Genomic DNA, 19,104 nt, shown 5'->3' on the forward strand with positions numbered 1-19,104 from the left:
AATGTGGGCAAGTATTACTATACTTTTTTGCTGAACTTACTATTCTATTTGTCAGGATTTTTGGACTCTGGAGGTTCGGATTAGTTATTTTTGGCCATGAACATTCTGTGTCATTTTACGTTTTGTAAAGTTGCAATTTCAATGTGTGTTGGTAGTTTTAGTGCGCGGTTGTATGTTCTTTTGTGAGTTTAGAGATTTGATAAACATGACCGGGGTATTTAGCTTCATATTAAAAAAGTAAAGTTTGTTGGATGTTTTTCCTCGTTTCAAGCTTTCAAACGAACTCGACTGTAATTGTATCTTTAAGTCTGGCATTTACTTTTTTTGCATTGCAGTTGTATAGATTTCACAATCTGAGTTGCCTGTTATGTAGTGATCTTAACGATTATCCCCGGGTGACACAATGATTGACTTTCCGAATCACACGTTTTCTTTCGACCCTGGAGCGCAGAACCTTGCCGATGTACCGTTAACGCATTTTCTCACGAACGATGAAACGCCACCTGCAAAATCCCAAATTTACCTTATGAAAGACATGCCACCACCTGCCCAGCTAACAGGTAGCACAAATCTTCTCGCACAATTCGGCCTTGAAGCTACTTATAATAAATTTTGTGGAAAGAAAGTTAAAGAGTCATTGAGCTCCTTTCTACCGGACATTCCAGGGGTCATTGACATCTCGGAAGCTGGTAATAGCAGCACTCTACGATCCTTGATTGATAAGCCACCAATAGTTGGTAGCAAGGAGATACTACCTTTGCCAACAGCTACTTTAATGTCCGCTTTTCGGTTGCATCCGGGACCTTTACCTGATCAGTACAGACCTGTGCATCAGTCGGAAAGCAGGAGGAAACACAAACATCACAAAAGTAAAAATCGCCCTGATGTTTCATTCAGAGACACAAGAACACCAGAAATGGACGAAATCAAGAAACACAAGAAACGAAAACATGAAGATGGCGAAAAGAAGAAGAAAAAGAAAGACAAAAAGCGAAAGAACAAGGAGAAAAAAATTATCAGCAGTAGTGAAAGAAGCTTTACTGGTGGTGGTTTCTAATATATGATCAACATCTTTTTTTATTTTTTGATATTTGTTTTGTTATATTGTGTCATTTCTTGGCCATGAATTGCATTGGCAAAATGCAATATTTGTGTAGGTTTCCAATCTTATTAACGTTTTCATATTTGCCAAAAAAAATTCAGGCGTAAGATCTAGCATCACATTATGGCATTGGCTGATGTATGCAGAACTGATTGTTTTGGAAAGACTCCAGATTTCGGTTTCAAAAAAACAACCTCATGCTTCTCGAAACAGAAAATTGTTGAAGATGAATTAAACGATGATGCATTTATGATTCCAACATCAGTAGAGGTAACCCTACTTTATTTGGTTTTATTTGTACTAATTCATATACTATGATTGTTGTAACTTAATACAGGCTGTTACATACATGAAACATATGCAAGACCCAAAGTCTGATGTTCATATCAAGTTCCACCATGGTACTACTACCCTTGCATTTAAGTTTCGTCATGGTGTAGTAGTCGCCACAGATTCTCGTGCTAGCGCTGGGGATTATATAGGTAAGCAAATGTTGTACCTTAGAATTTTTTTTTTTTACATTATGATGGTTGTAATTGTCATAAAGTGTTCTTTATCAATCCACATTTATCAAGTGAGATGATTCTTTGCAGGAAATTTGGACACAAATATTTTCTCCAGTATATTTTCTGGTGGATAGCTTTTGACAGTAAATGTTACTTTGTAGCTTCTCAGACTGTCAAGAAAGTGATTGAAATCAATCCCTACCTTCTTGGGACAATGGCTGGAGGAGCAGCAGATTGTTCTTTCTGGGAGCGTGTCCTGGCTAAGCAGTGCAGAGTGTATGAACTCCGAAATAAGGAGAGGATTTCCGTTGCTGCCGCTTCCAAACTACTTGCTAACATGGTTTACAACTACAAGGGAATGGGCCTTTCCATGGTAACATAAAACTTGTGTACTATCATGTGTAATTATATATTATTTTTCTGACAACATGTGTTTGTGGACAATGGCCTTGTTTGCCGAGCTAGGTCAATTTACACTAAGTTATTTTTATCGAAATCATTTGCAAAACCAATATTACAGATCGATGCTGTAGCAGGTCTGTTCTTACTACATATTTTACCTGGAAAAACATGATTAAGTGCTTTTCAACCTTTTTGGAGCCATGGAACACTTAAAGAAGTTTGGGTAGTGCTTCCCGCCATACTAGTGCTCCCCAAACCCCATTTAAACAGCTCTGATCTAGGTCAAACTATGCTCAAAAGATTTTTTTTGTTTTTATAGGGTACCATGATTTGTGGATGGGATAAAAGGGGGCCAGGTCTGTACTATGTGGACAGTGAAGGTCAGCGTCTGGCAGGAGACATGTTCTCTGTCGGTTCTGGAGCCACATATGCTTATGGAGTGTTAGATGCAGGATATTCATATGAGCTAAGTGTACAAGATGCTCTGGAACTTGGTCAGAGGGCAATTTACCATGCTACACATCGTGATGCATTCAGTGGTGGCAATGTCAACCGTGAGTTACTTCTCTAAAGGTTTTGTGCTGTACACAGTGCCAACAGCAAGCAAAATAGTTAAATACTAATTATATTACGTTTAAACTATATATCTTGCATTTGCTGACATACTATGATACAAAAGTTTATTTAAACAAGCACGTAATCATTATTAACACAATTAGGAGGTGAAGAAAGGTGCAAGAACGTTAAGTTTTGTCTTGTGACTGATACACACCTCCAAGATTAACTTTCCGAAGGCTATGAACAGAAGTTGTCGACAAAGATAACTGGCAGCTCCTACTAGCCTTTGTACAAGAACAATAAAAAACACACACAAATATATTATAAAAAAGGAACTCTACATTGTCACTCTTGGGCCTGTAACAAAAATATTCATAATACTATATATATATAAAAATTGCTTTGAACTTCCAAAAATACTTGTTCTGCAAATGTGCAAATTGCCTGAAGTTTTGAAAAATGGGTAATTGTAATAGATGCAAAACGGGCCATTGATATAAATATCCATCAGGCGTAGTTTTTTTTTGAATTAGAAAACAAACAGCTTTATGTAAATTATTTTGCAGTTTACCACATGAAGGAAACAGGGTGGGAGCACATAGCATGGACAGATGTCAAGAATTTACATTTTCACTACAAGAATGAAAAGAAATGAAAAACACAACAACAGGAAGAAAAAAAATCAATACACCCCCATTTCTCACATATAGAAAGTGCTGCTGACCAACAGAGTTCAACATTTGTTTGCTGTTTTGCGTAAAATAAATGAAACTGCGTTTCCCTTTATGGGTTTTTGTTTTACTGCCGAGCAATGCTTAAAATCAGGCCCAGCCCTTGACACAAAATATCGCCAGCAGTTTCAAAAACATTTCTTGTAAAATCGTGCCCTTTATTAGTAGGACCTGTCAAGACTAAAGGAATTTTTAGCAGTGATGCAAGTAAGATTCTTGCCGAAACAATTCAAGTTACACGAAAAATAATTTGAGGATGCTAGGTGAGTAAATTTAAGTTTCTCAACTATTTGGACCACGCCAGCCGCAGAATTCTCACCGGCTTTCCACTGCTGGTGGATACTTCGTGCAAATGTTGGTTTCTGTAGGAAAATTGTGACGAGATCATAAAACAAAAACTCTGTGACAAAAATTATACTACATGTCCGAAACAGCTTTGACTTTAAGCTGAAGCAGGAAAGTCGAAGCGAGAATAATTTGTCAATACAAAACTTTGACTCGGAGTGTTCAGTCAAAAATTAGTGCTTCGACGGCCTGTTTGGAAATCTGTGCCGGAAATCCAACGTGGACTGGAGATGGAACTGTCGCTTCTCATCCTTTCCCATTTACTCTGTATAACCAAAGACAAATGTTGGGTCAAAGAAAAGATTATGCCAATGGGTACAAATCAACTCACTAAGTATGCACAAAAACTACAATGTTAATGTGTTGTAGGCTACATGCAAAAATTTAAAAGGCACGGTTACCAATGAAACCTTCGAGGTTATATTGAGTCAGGCGCCCACATGACAGTAATTTCCTCATGGAGAATCACGCCCTGTCGTACAATGGCAGCAGTTTGCACTGTGGTGGGTTGCCACAAACCGCATATAGGTTTCCACCCAGTCGGTTTCAATGTTAGGTGGCCACAGAAACGAAGCGTACGAATCGTTCTATTTTAAAGGGCGGCCCAAACCTGACTGTGTTTGGCTGATTCATTCCACGTATTGCTATGCTCGCAATCGCCCTCCACGTGTTTTTTGTACATTATCGCGGTGTTGTCAATGCGCTGGTTTCAAGTGTTTCCAATATTTGCGGTAATTGAGTTGCGCAAGGAATGAAATCTTAAACTGGGAGTATATCAAAGTGTACTAGAAAAGGTTTTATCTTCTGCAACCCACAACAATTTGTTTTACCCGATATTTTATACCGACGTCTACTGTTAACGTCGAATTAACACACGAAAATGATTGCCACGCCTTCAATTTGTTTGCTGCCGCACGGGACACAACCAACGATGGTGATTCGAGTAACTTCATCGTTTTAACCAGTATCCCAACATTACACTTGTACAACAAACAGTTGGTTGTAACAATTATCTTACCCAGCAGTGTGATTCCATTAGAATTCTTTGCAAGCAAAACATAAGAAAAATCACGAAGCCCTGGATAGAGTTGACAACAGTAAACAGCAAATCGAGGATCCACACGGCATAACTGGTGTCATTCGATCCACTAGAAAGCTGCACCGCCACTTTTATGAACCCAATAGCCCACGTTATCCCAAGTAGGGCAGTAACGCAAACAGCCTGTCGAAGTCGATTTTTCAACCTGAAAATAAGAAGTTTATTTGTTGTTATTACGCGGTTTGCGGTGTTCTCGTATGATAGGACAGGAATAATCAACATATGATCAAAAACTTTTGCTTGGGCGAAGTTGTTCACTGTCGAATCACGTTTTCTTAAATATTAACACTTACAGTCAGTCGTACCAGTTACTAAAAATCCACAGGGCGTATCATAAAGTTTTGGCGAAAGCTTGTCATTCGGCAGAACAGGTGGAAACAATTTTTTTAATACGTTTATTGTTGAAAAAACGTACTTTCGAGATTCACTCCTTGAAGCCGATTTCGAAGGCGTCCTTAAAGCGTGTATAATCTTCACGAACAGAAAACAGTTCAGCAAGAAAGCAACGCTGATTGGAAGCAACAGTGTGTATGGGCTGCTCTTGGGTGATATAACGCATGCCACCGGGGATCTGTAAATATACATGACGCATATAACAACTAACCGAAACGATCAGAGTCTCAAACTTTACCTCCTAAGTTTAGTTGTAATCGCGTTAAAAAGGAACTTTTTATACACCAAAATCTTTTTTAATTTGATATTTTCACGTTTAGGGTAACTTTCATGAGAAATATACAGTATGAATCTTATCAGTCTAATGTCATCAAAATGCCTTTCCCTGGTATTTTATCACTTTTACAAAAGACTGATTTAATAATTTTTGTTAGAATTTAGCGAAACTCTGTGGTTAAAAGAAAACTAATCAATATGTCCTTTTCAATAGAGCCAAAACACGAGCAGTCTAATAAGAGACTAACAAAATCTTACGTCACGACTTACGTCACTGTTTTAACATCATCATAACAAATTCTTACGTAAAGTTGGAAAAGAAGTGAGCTTTGTCCGTGGTGGTGGTGTAGGCAAGGATCAGGTTGGTCACCACGAAAATAACCGATGTTCCATAACAAGCAACTGTGGCCTTGGTGAGAAAGTGTCTCATGTTCACGTTGTAAACCTTCACTAACAGGAGATGCATGGACACGGCCTCCACTACATTCCAACCCCACACAGAGAGAAGGGACATGTGAAGAATCAACGCCACGAAAAAACATCCAACCTGATATAAAACGTTGTATGATGTTTATTCTTTGTTTACAGGCCCCGCGAGAGTGGGGGTGCAGTTGTGTCCGTTAAGGGGGTCTATGGACATAAAATGGGGGCCCATGGATAAAGGGATTTTTATCGCAAAGGGCTGGGTTTCACCGACAATTTCATGCATAGTCTAAACTTTAAAAGGTTGTCGCACCGGCAATTTTTTTTCGAGAGAGAGCCCTGGGTTTAAAATCACTTTTGACATGATACTTTACAAATGCCATGAGCTCTTCAACGCAAAATTTCACGTCAAAATTTTACCACGCAACAATTCGATTTACTCGTTTTAAAGTGAGCTGCAGACCAGGCTACTGTTTCGACCTAATGGGTAAAATGTTTATTTTAGACTTATTGGCTCTGCTGCTTGGATAAACATTTACTGTTGTTCAACAAAATATAAATTGGTTTTACCAATAGGTTTGTCACACCACTTTAGATCCTTTGTTTTGCAAACTTCATTACAATTTCAAAACGTTTACGTGTTGTAAATCATACGATAACGATCGGCCAAAGCGCCCGACGAAGCATGTACCAAGCTGAAAACCTGGGCGGGTGATCATAAAACCTGGGTTGGAATTCAGGTGTGGTAAAAAAATGTGGAAACAATTGCAGATTTTGCACTATAAGTTTACAAATCCAAACGAATTGTCGATCTATATATCCGGAAGAAAAATAACAATTAAACTACGCAGTAATATTTCATGCAATGGCATGATTGGCAGGATCGCCCCACTGCGCAGGTCCTTGGCGATCACAGCTATCGTATCGCGATCATTAAGTTTACAGGCTTGGCAGCCTAGGAATTGCAGCCTAGCTGGATCAGCCACTTTCCCTTGACAAGTCGGAGCATTTTTTGTCAGAAAAAAGTGTCTGATCCAGCTGGGCTGCAATGTCTGCGTGGGCTCCCAAGCCTGTAAACCTAATTAAACTAATTAGATCCTCTACCGGTTTGCTCATCAATGCTTCGTTGTCTGCCGATAATAGGAAGATGTAGACGATAAGGAGACAGAAACAGAGGTGGAGAAGGATTATTTGTGGAACTCCTCTGCGTAGATCACGCACTGAAAGCCTGCGGGATTTAACAAAACGTTGAAAAGGTGTTGCAACTCTTGTTAAAAACTGGTGGATTGAAAATCGAAAGTTCAAACACGCAACTGCAAAAATCATTTTTAACGCAAGGAAAAAAAGGAATTATAACATTCTACAGCAAATAAACAACAAAAGCTGGAATATACACGGTTCCATATAATGTTCAAAATTTAGCTTTCCTGCCAGTATAAAATTCATCACACCGTGTGTGGTAACAAATCACCTGTAGACAATGGTGATGGCCAGGCCAACGATGGATGCCATTATCCCGACGAACGAAAGGTTGCTCTTGACTGAACTTGCAAGTGGCATCTGGAAATTGATGAAAAGATATCACAATTTTAAGACCGAATCCTAATATTCAATGACGTTATTAAATTTCATAACGGCCAAAAAAACAATTTCACTACAAATGTTGAATATTGTGTTACATTTTGTATTCAACTGGTGGTCAAGTGATTTGTAACCACAGGTGGACTCGTAAAGCTTCTGCATAGTCTTCATCTGATGCAGTTACATGCATTTGTCATACGTACCTTTCCTGTAGGATTGTAATCCAGGATTATCCCGAAGTTTGTGAGGTGGGTGCAGTGACACGTTACTCTCGCCAAGCCGTAGCCGTTTTCGACTTCGGTGAAATTCACCCTCCTACAACCTTCAGTGGACCAACTGCTAGTTTTCTTGTCCCAAAAGGCACACCTAAAAACATTAAGTGTCTATGCCAGTGATATATAAAAGCAAGTAGCACCAATAATGTGATTTCTTTGAGGTACATACAGATGGCTACTGTCCTATATAAAGGTCTTATTAGTGCAGCTTGGTATGACTTTTAGACGACTTTGACGACCACATTTTGTCTTTGCGCCTAAGAGTCACACTAAGCTGGACTGATGAGACCTTAGGCCGGGTCCACACTCACGCTTTGCGCCGGCGGATTCTTTGTTTGTTTTAATGTCACGAGCGTACGCCCGCACGCCGGCGTATAATGAAACAAACAAAGAATCCGCCGGCGCAAAGCGTCAGTGTGGACCCGGCCTTATAGGTCGAAACAGTAGTCATCTGTATGTAGCTCACAGAAGTCTATCCCATAGTGGTTCTCAACAGGGGCTCTGTAGAGCTTTGCTAGAAACCCACTTAATTTGTGACTAACAAACCCCTACATTTAAAAGAATGTTTTCGTATTTTGCAATGGGCCTGAAAACATGCAAAATTGCTTGAGCACATCACAAACACGCGCGGGGACGTGCATCGCGGACTCAAAACAAAAAAAGGGTATAAATGGGTGAGAACCACAGGTCTCACCTATGGTTCAAGAAACGTTAAACTCGTGTGTTACAGGTCTTAAAGCTACGCGTTAATGGCATTGGTATTAAATAACAGATTATACGCTTTTTCATTTGTGTGAACTGTAGCAGAAAACACTTAAAGCCAAGGTAAAATGCTATGCTTATTTGTAAGCTTATTTTCATAAACAGTGTTTTAGAAACACAAATCACGAATTTCCTCATAATTCTGATGACAGTGTTTTTTAAATATTGCCTTTTTCTTAGATTTGTGTCGGTTTGTTGTAGTAATATTGCCAGAAAAGGTGGTTGAAATGTTTAAACCCAAGAATCTCTGAAAAACACTCAGAACCACAAAGAGTTCTTATGAGTTTGAAAGATTAGATACATATAGTGTATTTGGTAGTAGGCAAAACATCCCCTTTTTGACCCTGTGATGAAAATAAAAGGAATTCTATTGTCTCATAGTAAGTACGGGTTTTTTCTGCGGAAGTTGGCCCAACTCTATAATAAGACTTCTCACTACTGTTAGGCAGCAGAAATTGAATTACAGGAAATATTAGTCAGATGAAAATTCGATGGTAAGACTGCTTTGTGTACTTGTACGGCCGATCCTAGGAAATGCTTTGTCCGAATAAGAAAGAATGCGAGGACTGTTTCTTACCGAAAAACTGCTATCACAATTAGAAAAACAAAACTTTAGAGACATTTTTGGGGTCTTTATGATAAACTGCGAGCGTCGCCCAAAGCTCAGGGCTTCGTGGCCAAATTTGCCTTAGGAAACCCTCGTTAGCAATAATGTTCCCATGTGTTTCACGCTTTTCGAAAACTTGACTCATTTGCTGAAAACATTGTTGGCGAAACTGGAATTTTAATTGGAAAAAATACTGGAAATTGAAATAAACTGAAATTTGAGCACCACACTCAGCGCGATTAGTTTCAATTTCGACATTTCACTCTTATTCGTCTAATTAGCTGTTGTCCATGTGTTTTACCGCATGGTACTGCAAAAACTTAAACCAAAAGATTGGCCGGACATGGCGTTCGACCAATATAACAAGCATAGAAAATCTGATCTGGATTTGAGTCATAATGTGGACCCTGCACTCAGAGGGTCAATGTCTATCTCGAATAAATACTATATCGTATTCGAAAAAATTTTCGTCTCAAGCAGCACTAGTTTTAAATCGATTTTCTTATTTAACATCTTCTGTGTTAGGTTCTGTCTTGGACAAAGGAAGGCTGCCCCAACTGCATCCTGGGGAGTTCTTATGAGTTTGAAAGATTAGATACATATAGTGTATTTGGTAGTAGGCAAAACATCCTCCATTTGACCCTGTGATGAAAATAAAAGGAATTCTATTGTCTCATAGTAAGTTCGGGTTTTTTCTGCGGAAGTTGGCCCCATTCTATAATAGGACTTCTCGTTACTGTTAGGCAGCAGAAATTGAATTACAGGAAATATTAGTCAGATGAAAATTCGATGGTAAGACTGCTTTGTGTACTTGTACGGCCGATCCTACGAAATGCTTTGTCCGAATAAGAAAGAATGCGGGGACTTTTTCTTACCGAAAAAATGCTATCACAATCAGAAAAACAAAACTTTAAAGACATTTTTGGGGTCTTTATGATAAACTGTGAGTGTCGCCCAAAGCTCAGGGCTTCGTGGCCAAATTTACCTTAGGAAACCCTCGTTAGCAATAATGTTCCCATGTGTTTCACGCTTTTCGAAAACTTGACTCATTTGCTGAAAACATTGTTGGCGAAACTGGAATTTTAATTGGAAAAAATACTGGAAATTGAAATAAACTGAAATTTGAGCACCACACTCAGCGCGATTAGTTTCAATTTCGACATTTCACTCGTATTCGTCTAATTAGCTGTTGTCCAAGTGTTTTACCGCCTGGTACTGCAAAAACTTTAACCAAAAGAATGGCCGGACATGGCGTTCGACCAATGTAACAAACATAGAAAGTCTGATCTGGATTTGCGTCATAATGTGGACCCTGCACTCGATGTCTATCTCGAATAAATACTATATCGTATTCGAAAAATGTTTCTTCTCAAGCAGCACTAGTTTTAAATCGATTTTCTTATTTAACATCTTCTGTGTTAGGTTTTGTCTTGGACAAAGGAAGGCTGCCCCAACTGCATCCTGGGGAGTTCTTATGAGTTTGAAAGATTAGATACATATAGTGTATTTGGTAGTAGGCAAAACATCCCCCATTTGACCCTGTGATGAAAACAAAAGGAATTCTATTGTCTCATAGTAAGTACGGGTTTTTTCTGCGGAAGTTGGCCTCACTCTATAATAGGACTTCTCGTTACTGTTAGGCAGCAGAAATTGAATTACAGGAAATATTAGTCAGATGAAAATTCGATGGTAAGACTGCTTTGTGTACTTGTACGGCCGATCCTAGGAAATGCTTTGTCCGAATAAGAAAGAATGCGGGGACTGTTTCTTACCGAAAAAATGCTATCACAATCAGAAAAACAAAACTTTGGAGACATTTTTGGGGTCTTTATGATAAACTGCGATTGTCGCCCAAAGCGCAGGGCTTCGTGGCCAAATTTGTCTTGGGAAACCCTCGTTAGCAATAAAGTTCCCATGTGTTTCACGCTTTTCGAAAACTTGACTCATTTGCTGAAAACATTGTTGGCGAAACTGGAATTTTAATTGGAAAAAATACTGGAAATTGAAATAAACTGAAATTTGAGCACCACACTCAGCGCGATTAGTTTCAATTTCGACATTTCACTCGTATTCGTCTAATTAGCTGTTGTCCAAGTGTTTTACCGCCTGGTACTGCAATAACTTTGACCAAAAGAATGGCCGGACATGGCGTTCGACCAATGTAACAAACATAGAAAGTCTGATCTGGATTTGCGTCATAATGTGGACCCTGTACTCAGAGGATTGATGTCTACCTCGTATAAATACTATATCGTATTCGAAAAACTTTTCGTCTCAACAGTTTGTCAAGCGCGCATTCCATCCCCCAGTCCATTATTTGTGGTTAATACTAAATTGTAAATTCAATATCTTATCGAAAAAACGCCGCAATGTTTCATGCAACCGCATGACCCACTGCACAGGTCCTTATTTGGACATTCACAGCTATCGTATCGAGACCATTAAGTTTACAGGCTTCGTCCAGTTGGATCAGCCACAAAAAAATAACGGCTTACGTCACGTTTTCGCTGTGGCTTCTATTCAAAGTAGCGACAATTTCGATTGGGTCGACACTGTTGGTGACGTTTATTCCTGCAACGCTGGCAGATATGATGGAGGAGAGAACTTCTCCTGATGGGAAGAGGAACTGTGAAGTACATAGAGGTTTGTTAGACACGATCTTTAATCATATGATAAGACTTTGGTCGGCAAAGTCGTCTGATAGTCATACCAGCTGCACTGATGAGACCTTTTAGGTCGAAACAGTGGCCATCTGTCTGCAGCTTATACACACGATCTTTAATGTTTCTTCGTTTTATTAAACGAAAGATCTGTGGTCAACGGGTAACTTCTAAGATGGTATATAGGATTCGCAAATTTAAATTTCTTAGTGACATGAAAGCTGATACAAAACAAGTATTTTCTCGACACATTAAACCACTATGTAGGGGCTTTGCATTACTAACGACCCGATGACAAGTTTTCAGTATGTTTTTATATTCTAAAGTCAAAGTAACCCATAGTGTTAACATGTTGTGACAAACACATTTGTCCAAAAACCATGATGTTTTTCAAAACCCAGGAGCGAATCCAAAAAGTTGCTCTCGGGGGAGGGGTTGCTATCCAAAACTTATTGTGACGCAATAATACCTATTTCAGTCGCTAGGCGAGTAAATAGTCATGCAGGCGTCAAACAAGGCACGTTATATAGTGATGAACGAAAACCAATTTTAAAATACCCCTTTTATCAGCACATTTTCGCAGCATTGCGACATAATTCTTACTGCGATGACGTCATGGGACAATTTGTCAACGTCACCCGCATCTATTACAATGTCCTAGCTGACGTAACTGAGCATCCAGCCAGCAAGTAAGGCAATTTATTTAAAATTTTTATTATTATGATGTATCTAGGAGGAGCCATTCGCCCCAATCGCCACCGTTTTGGATCCGACCCCGTCAAACTTACCGCGTTTTTATACGTGGCAAATGTCACCCTGTTTCGAGTCCCTTCCTTTTCAAAGCTCGACGCCGGCAGCTTGATTTCGATGCTTCGAGACGTTGAAGTGTTGACCTACCGGCAGTAAATGCAACACTTGAAAAACGGTGGCTATAGTAAAACAGATGTGCTTCATAGGCTGGTTTGCTTTTAAAGCCTGGATTACTAACAAGATTGGCGCTCCTCAATATAGCTGACCTTTTGGCTGCAAAAGTTAACCTGATAACCCTGATAAAAACTCGTCCTACGGAAGACGAAACGTTGCCTAAAGAAACTCTACTACTTTTACCAGGAGAAAAGCTATATTGAGAATTACATTAGAAACGGCAGCAACAGTACAAGATTAGGGGAAGTGCTCTCAGGGTTATCAAAATAATTTTTGCCAGAAGGTAAACTGTATTGAGAATTGGAACTTAAGTTATATACAAAAGTATTTTTGCAAATGTATTTGTTTGTTGCAATTAAACACGACTCACATTGCAAGCTTTAATGGTCGGAACGTCGCCACCAACCGCTGACAGCCCGGTTTTCGCTGACCCAAACGAAACCTCCCCATTCTCATGAAGTGAAAATGCGATGACGTCATTGGACGACTTGCTTACGTCACTCGCACCCATTGTAATGTCCTGGCTGACGTAACCGAGCATCCAACTAGAGGGCAGGGGAATTTGCTCGGAAATTACGCCGAGAGCTGCGATTACAGGTAGATAACAATTAGGCTGATGTTCTACATAGGATATACGCGGGTGAACAGTTAAGACACAAAACAATCATGCACTTCTTTACTTTATTCGAAATCTTTTGTAGCGGGTATCAAACATATTCAATTGTAATTGTGTAGACATAATTAATACAGTACATCATCGGACATTCCTTAAATTAAAGTCTTCAAAGCACAAACCGACTACATGACGTAATAATGTTGATTGCATTTGCTTCTTACCTTCAACAATAAAATGCTTGACGCCTTGCAAGCGTTTGGCGTTCGACCCTTCTTCGGCGTTTCTGGCGTAGTGATAAAGAGACTGAATTTGTGATAGGATTCTCCTGTAACCATAGCAACAGTCACACCACTGAATAAAAGTTATCGATTACTCACTGTGATGCTGCCAGGCATAACTATAATAGAAAAAGCCCTTCGACCGCAAGAAGGTTGTTTTATAACGCTTGGAACGCCCATAGCAACAAATATTTTGTGCCAGAAGAGCCTTTTGTATTAATAATATTTTGGGGGGGAAATGAGGTGTTGTAACTAACGGAGAGAAAAAGGAAAGAGCTATTCTTTACAGTTGGATGGTAAAAGTCTAACTACAATAGGAAATCCTTTAGTTACAACACCTCATTTCCCCCAAAAAATATCCTAAAAACTTAAATGACACCTTTGAGCTTAAGTTACATGCATTGGATTGTTATATAACTTACACCAGAACTTCCTGATTGCCAGGAAGAACTCCTTTTCGCAACATTGTCATGTAGGCCTGCAGAACGCACACGTTCATTTCTGCTCCATACTTTACACACGATGTGCCGTCACGGCCGCTTCGAATGCAGAGTCCAGGCTCAGGCAAATTTACCGGCCTTCCAGATGACAGTGTGGCGTTTAATGACTCCAACGCCACCACAGCTTCGTTGGAATATTGTTCGTGTTCGGGTATCTGGTTACATGTCGCGTTCTGCAGCAATTCAGCCATGGTTTCATCGCACACCAAGCTGTTTCCTGCTACAAGAAGTTGCCCGCCACGCGACGGGGCAAGGCTTTCAACCCAATAGGGGGATATTTTTGACAAAAGGTTGTTGCGGAGGTCAAGCAGATGCAGGTCGCGTAAAATGGCTGTCGGGACGGACTTTAGACGGTTCCCTCGAAGTGAGATCACCCGGATCGAATTTAGCCCAACAAAGGCGTCTTCGACCACACCCTCCAAACTGTTTCGACTGAGATCGAGGTTTGTAATATCGGGAATAGACCTGATACAAACAATGTGAACGTGATTCTTTGTTGATTTTGATTAACAACCAAAATTTAGGACCAAATTAAATAATATAAATTACTACCAAAACATGAACTATCCAACACGTTTAACTGTACACAGTGCCACAACGCTGAAAAAGTCTCGCCGGATGGCATACGAATTCGCTTAAAATAATATCTAATGCTCATACCAGAAGGAAAAAAAACTGTACAGCTGACAGCAAACCAACCTGAATGCTGCGGAAGGAAGTTGAGTCAATTTGTTGTCACTCAAGTTAAACAGCATCATCTGTCCACCGTAACCAACAGGTTGTGACTTGGGATTTTCGTTACAAGACGATCCGAAATCGGCACGAATCGATCCTATTCGGTTCCTAGACAGGTCGAGGGTCTGCAAGGCACACATGTTCCGAAAGGATTCGAATCCGACGGTCGTGATTCGGTTCATATTGAGACGCAACGTTAGCAGGTGAGTTTTCATCATGGAAAACATCGTTGCGTTGCTGACGTCAGTGATGACGTTGTCGCTTAAATCCAACGTTTCAAGGTGAGCTAGAACATTAGGTTCGGAACAGTATGTGGCATTGCAGCTTCCCGCTTCATTGCAGCTGTAAGGCAAGGTAAAATTCACCTCGAAGATTTGATTGCTTTGCAGGTTTAGAGTGTTGAGAAAAGTGAGCCCTGCAAATGTGGACGATTGGACAGATTTTAGCTGGTTGAAAGAGAGATCAAGTTCATCAAGTGACCCAAGCGGTGAAAATGTGCCTGGGTTGATAATTGAGATCAAGTTATGGCTCAGATTTAACGACCGCAGATTAGGAAGGTTCTGGAAAACGCAAGCGTCCAGCAACAGGATCTGATTATGGGATACGTCCAAATATCCGAGTCCAAACATCGAATCCGAGTCGAAAATATCGGCAGAGATTTCTTTGATCCCGTTGAAAGGAAGATACAGTTCCCAGATGGAGGAAAAGAGATCAAATAGTTTGGAGTTGATGTGGGAGAACCCAGTGTTTTTTATCTTCAACTTGTTGACCTCTGCTTGTCGGTTTCCTGTTGCTGGAAAGTGTGCAGCATTCGAAGTGACATTGCGTTGAAAACGGCTTCCTTCGATAACAAGACCGGACACAGCGTTTCCATTGTTCCCTGATTCGAAGATTGCATTGAGACAGGGGACAAGATTGTTTGTCTGTAAAAATATCAAGGAAAGTAAGTGCCATTTTTTCCTATAGTTTCACACAGTAATTTCTTTGAATTCGAAACTCTATAGTAACGACTGCTTTTTAATTAGTGAAATCCTATTTGTTGCAGCTCATTCTTAAATTGAACCGATAATGGACGCAGTCGTGTTCGAAACGTTTGCTCATAATCCATAGCAGCATATTCAGGCTTTTTTGTTTAAATTAGAAAACTCCAAGTTTTTGGCACCTAAATCCCATTTTCTTTCACGAACCATCTAAAATTTTGTTCTTACCGTAACATTGATGAGCGACAGTTCCCTCGCTTCGCTTATATCAAGACTTCCATTTCCAACCAAGCGTGACACACACGAGCACGTGACAACACCCGTCATCTGAAGACTTTTCGGACCACACACTAGATGTGACGTTCCTGGATGAGCGCAACATTGGGGTCCGACCACTCCAGCTTCTATTTCTCCGACAGTCAGTCCCAACATCAACACAAGCAAAGAAGGCAACATTGCTCTAACTTTAAACACCTTCTATACAGTAAACAATATACAGTAGTGTCATACCATGGGGTATGCCCATTATTCGATGACTCAACGTCATTTATGGAAATAAAGGTTTACGTTCTATGGGCAGCGGCGTTCTTAAGGCTATTATATCATTTTCTTTCCAGCTTGGGTCGACGAATACGCCGCTGGCAAACAAAGGTGTAGTAGCTTTAACATGATAGCATGTTATATGCTTCGCATGTGAAAGTTGCACCACACCAGATAGGATGGGTGCAATCTGAGCCAAACTACCAGCCTGATACCTATGGCCTGTCTTTAAGCTACCTTTTACATGACTGTACGACATCCATGCAACTGTTAACGTCTGTAGTATAATAGGTGAGCTGCACTCAAAACTCCTTTAAACGGTTGCATCGCAAAATGTCTCGAATCATGCACAGCTTGAAGCAAAACACTTAAACACAACCATGGCTTCCTTGTCCAAATTTAAGGATGGGTTTTTAAAACCAAAACAAACTTTTAAAGTAACAATAGAAGGACGCAGCATTGTATGAAACTTGGGTTTTGACACTACGGGTCATAATTCACGGAAACAAAATCTCCATTCAGACTTACCGCCTATGCGAAACCCCGTCAGCAACTTAACCGCCTCAAACGAAGATGCAGCCAACATATTATTCAACGCCAATATGTTACTAACGTATTGTTGCAACGAAGTGTGGCGACCCTGCAACCATAAGACTGCTTCAGGTTTCTGCAGCATCAGTTAGTCTTAAAGCGTTCATGTTTTATGTATTTTCGGTTCACTTACTTCAAACTATTCTTAAGTAAGAGAAATTTTCTAACTGTATTAAATTTCTCGTAAATGTGGAGTTCACAAAAGAAGACTTACAAAATCAAAGTCCACCACCTCGAAAAACAGAAAAAATTTGCGCCGCTATTTGGAATCCAATGACCTGTAGTCATTCCTCTGGCGCGCTCTTCTGCAACAGGAAGTGGGCTGATCATATACCCTTTATATTTTATTATAACGTGAGACATGAGCAGTCAACAGGATGAACTGCTACTGGGTTTGCCGCACAAATTCGCAGAATAAAGCGGACCGCCCTAAAGGTATCACAACTTCCCTTAGTAGCAGCCATATAACATTGACAAAGCGACAACAACCACATGAGCAAAAGATACAAGTTCCCTGTTTAACTTCTAAGGTGCGGTTCAAACAATCTCGAGAAGCAAATGGCCAATAACTGTGTTTTGTGGTCAGTATTCTTAGCTTCGCGCCGACTGTGTTTAAAATATAAGTTTTTCAGGCTATATGTTTTTGTGATATTGTGTGACATTTTCTTTCCTCTGGCCTTTAGAAATACATGGTCATATTTTAGGATCCGGATTTTTCTTCCAATGTCCTGGCTTTACACCAACACTTAACCGCTTGCTTTACAAATATCGACCGCAATGACTGCATTCACATCATGTGGTTGCACTGTACAGCGGTCACCCTGCACGCTTGGTAACCGTCATCTGATGTATAGGAGTGATACATAACGAGGTGGCCTCATACCGGTTAAAGGGTGAAAAATAACTGGTTCAGTAATTAAACCTTTACCCTTTTGTCGCTTTTTCGTGATGGAGTTATTGGGCTGCATGGTAATCTCAGGGTGCCACTAAACAATATGCGTTTGACAAACCGCCCAAACTGTAATTTGATACCAAAAATTGCACCATCGAAAAATAACCTGCGTACTGGCATTTGCTCGTGGGTAAATTAAAAATGCGAACAAAAATGTAACGAAAAAATGACATCATCAGCAAAAAAATTTTGTGTGCGATTTATTTACGTTTTATATACAGTGGAACCAAAAACGCGGTCAATGCAGGCTTCCAGCACTGGTGACAAAAATTATTTTTTTTTTATTGCATTAGGTTCAAATGTATATGCGTAACTTTATACGTGTGCCCTTTGCCTTTTTTAGGAAAATTTTAAGCTAAAAATTAATTTACCAAAAAAAAACACACAATTGCTTCATTTTTAACCGCACCAATGCCATTGCCTTGAATCAAAGATCATGCTTGCACGCTAATTTACGTCCTTGTTCTACGTACAAAACCAAACCCGGAAAGCACACGTACTTCCTGGCAAAAGACCTTGATAATTTTAATCCTTACATTTCTGGGTAATGACCACTTTCCTTCGGTGTCAGAAATACCCACCGCAGCTATTGCGGGTCATCTGTAGATTAATGTTGGATCAGCCACAACAAACAAACGAAAGGGCCCGTTTAGGTTACAGGAAACACATCTGACGTAACGGCGCTATAATAAATCACTTATATCGCGTGCCATGCGCAATGGACTCATTGCATCAATATACAAGAACAATCACCGGTGCGGTTATATGATCCTTTGCCGCCAAAAGCTAAGACAATGAAAGATTCGTAAGTAACCTACGTCACAGCCACCGTCTATTGTTACGAAAGTATCGCATTAGAAACGCACAAACAACTTTATCATCCTTTCATCGCTAGTACTACGACAACCAATATCCGATAACACGAACATTTTTTTTACCAAGCCTGAAAACCTGATTTTGCAAAACAAAGAAAAGCTTTCAATAGAAATATATTTTTTTGAGGATATTCTGGCCACGAATCCCGATCAGGTTTTTTTCTTGGTGTACGGGTCGGGAGCTTGGTCAATGTTAGACAGAACAAATACATGATCGTTAACGACATCTTGCGGCTTGATATATATTGGATATATGAATATGTCTGTCTTGGTATAAATGTGTGTACTTGAAAAAGTGATGGAACAGTAAGTGACGTAAACAAACATACAACACTGCGTAAGTAAGCTCTACAGGTTGTGGGCGGTACACTTAATCAAAGGTGCGGGACTCTT

The 19,104-nt window shown here is 39.9% G+C and overlaps 3 protein-coding genes across 3 annotated transcripts; 2 read left to right on the forward strand and 1 right to left on the reverse strand.

The window, feature by feature from the left end:
* Positions 1–142: 142 nt before the first annotated feature.
* On the forward strand, positions 143–1,200 carry LOC145906537 (mediator of RNA polymerase II transcription subunit 19-like). Its single transcript, XM_082993969.1, has one exon. The coding sequence runs from the start codon at positions 404–406 to the stop codon at positions 1,055–1,057; it is 654 nt and encodes a 217-aa protein (XP_082850095.1). The 5' UTR covers positions 143–403; the 3' UTR covers positions 1,058–1,200.
* Positions 1,073–3,352, forward strand: LOC145906536 (proteasome subunit beta type-5-like). Its single transcript, XM_082993968.1, has 5 exons — positions 1,073–1,372; positions 1,440–1,584; positions 1,770–1,981; positions 2,330–2,564; positions 3,135–3,352. The coding sequence occupies exons 1-5, from the start codon at positions 1,226–1,228 to the stop codon at positions 3,221–3,223; spliced, it is 828 nt and encodes a 275-aa protein (XP_082850094.1). The 5' UTR covers positions 1,073–1,225; the 3' UTR covers positions 3,224–3,352.
* A 111-nt stretch (positions 3,353–3,463) lies between these two features.
* Positions 3,464–16,224, reverse strand: LOC145906533 (uncharacterized). The gene is made up of 14 exons (XM_082993965.1): positions 15,982–16,224; positions 14,738–15,696; positions 13,961–14,503; positions 13,482–13,585; positions 13,015–13,229; positions 12,509–12,613; positions 11,556–11,686; positions 7,620–7,782; positions 7,307–7,395; positions 6,940–7,063; positions 5,718–5,959; positions 5,159–5,314; positions 4,663–4,888; positions 3,464–3,909 (listed from the first exon to the last, which is right to left on the reverse strand). Exons 1-14 carry the CDS (start codon positions 16,207–16,209, stop codon positions 3,811–3,813), a joined length of 3,384 nt encoding a protein of 1,127 aa, XP_082850091.1. The 5' UTR covers positions 16,210–16,224; the 3' UTR covers positions 3,464–3,810.
* Between the last annotated feature and the right edge of the window lie 2,880 nt (positions 16,225–19,104).

The sequence above is a fragment of the Ascidia mentula genome, chromosome 6, assembly GCF_947561715.1.
Source record: "Ascidia mentula chromosome 6, kaAscMent1.1, whole genome shotgun sequence".
Classification (NCBI taxonomy): Eukaryota; Metazoa; Chordata; class Ascidiacea; order Phlebobranchia; family Ascidiidae; genus Ascidia; species Ascidia mentula.

Bases quoted from the DNA above. Each gene is read 5' to 3' on its own strand.
- LOC145906537 (XM_082993969.1), top strand. From the start codon at position 404: ATGATTGACTTTCCGAATCACACGTTTTCTTTCGACCCTGGAGCGCAG.
- LOC145906536 (XM_082993968.1), top strand. From the start codon at position 1,226: ATGGCATTGGCTGATGTATGCAGAACTGATTGTTTTGGAAAGACTCCA. The intron at 1,373-1,439 runs GTAACCCTACTT...AACTTAATACAG, and splicing joins TGATTCCAACATCAGTAGAG to GCTGTTACATACATGAAACA. The intron at 2,565-3,134 runs GTGAGTTACTTC...ATTATTTTGCAG, and splicing joins CAGTGGTGGCAATGTCAACC to TTTACCACATGAAGGAAACA.
- LOC145906533 (XM_082993965.1), bottom strand. From the start codon at position 16,209: ATGTTGCCTTCTTTGCTTGTGTTGATGTTGGGACTGACTGTCGGAGAA. The intron at 14,504-14,737 runs GTTGGTTTGCTG...TGTTTGTATCAG, and splicing joins CTTCCTTCCGCAGCATTCAG to GTCTATTCCCGATATTACAA. The intron at 3,910-4,662 runs GTAAGATAATTG...TTGGTTATACAG, and splicing joins TAATGGAATCACACTGCTGG to AGTAAATGGGAAAGGATGAG.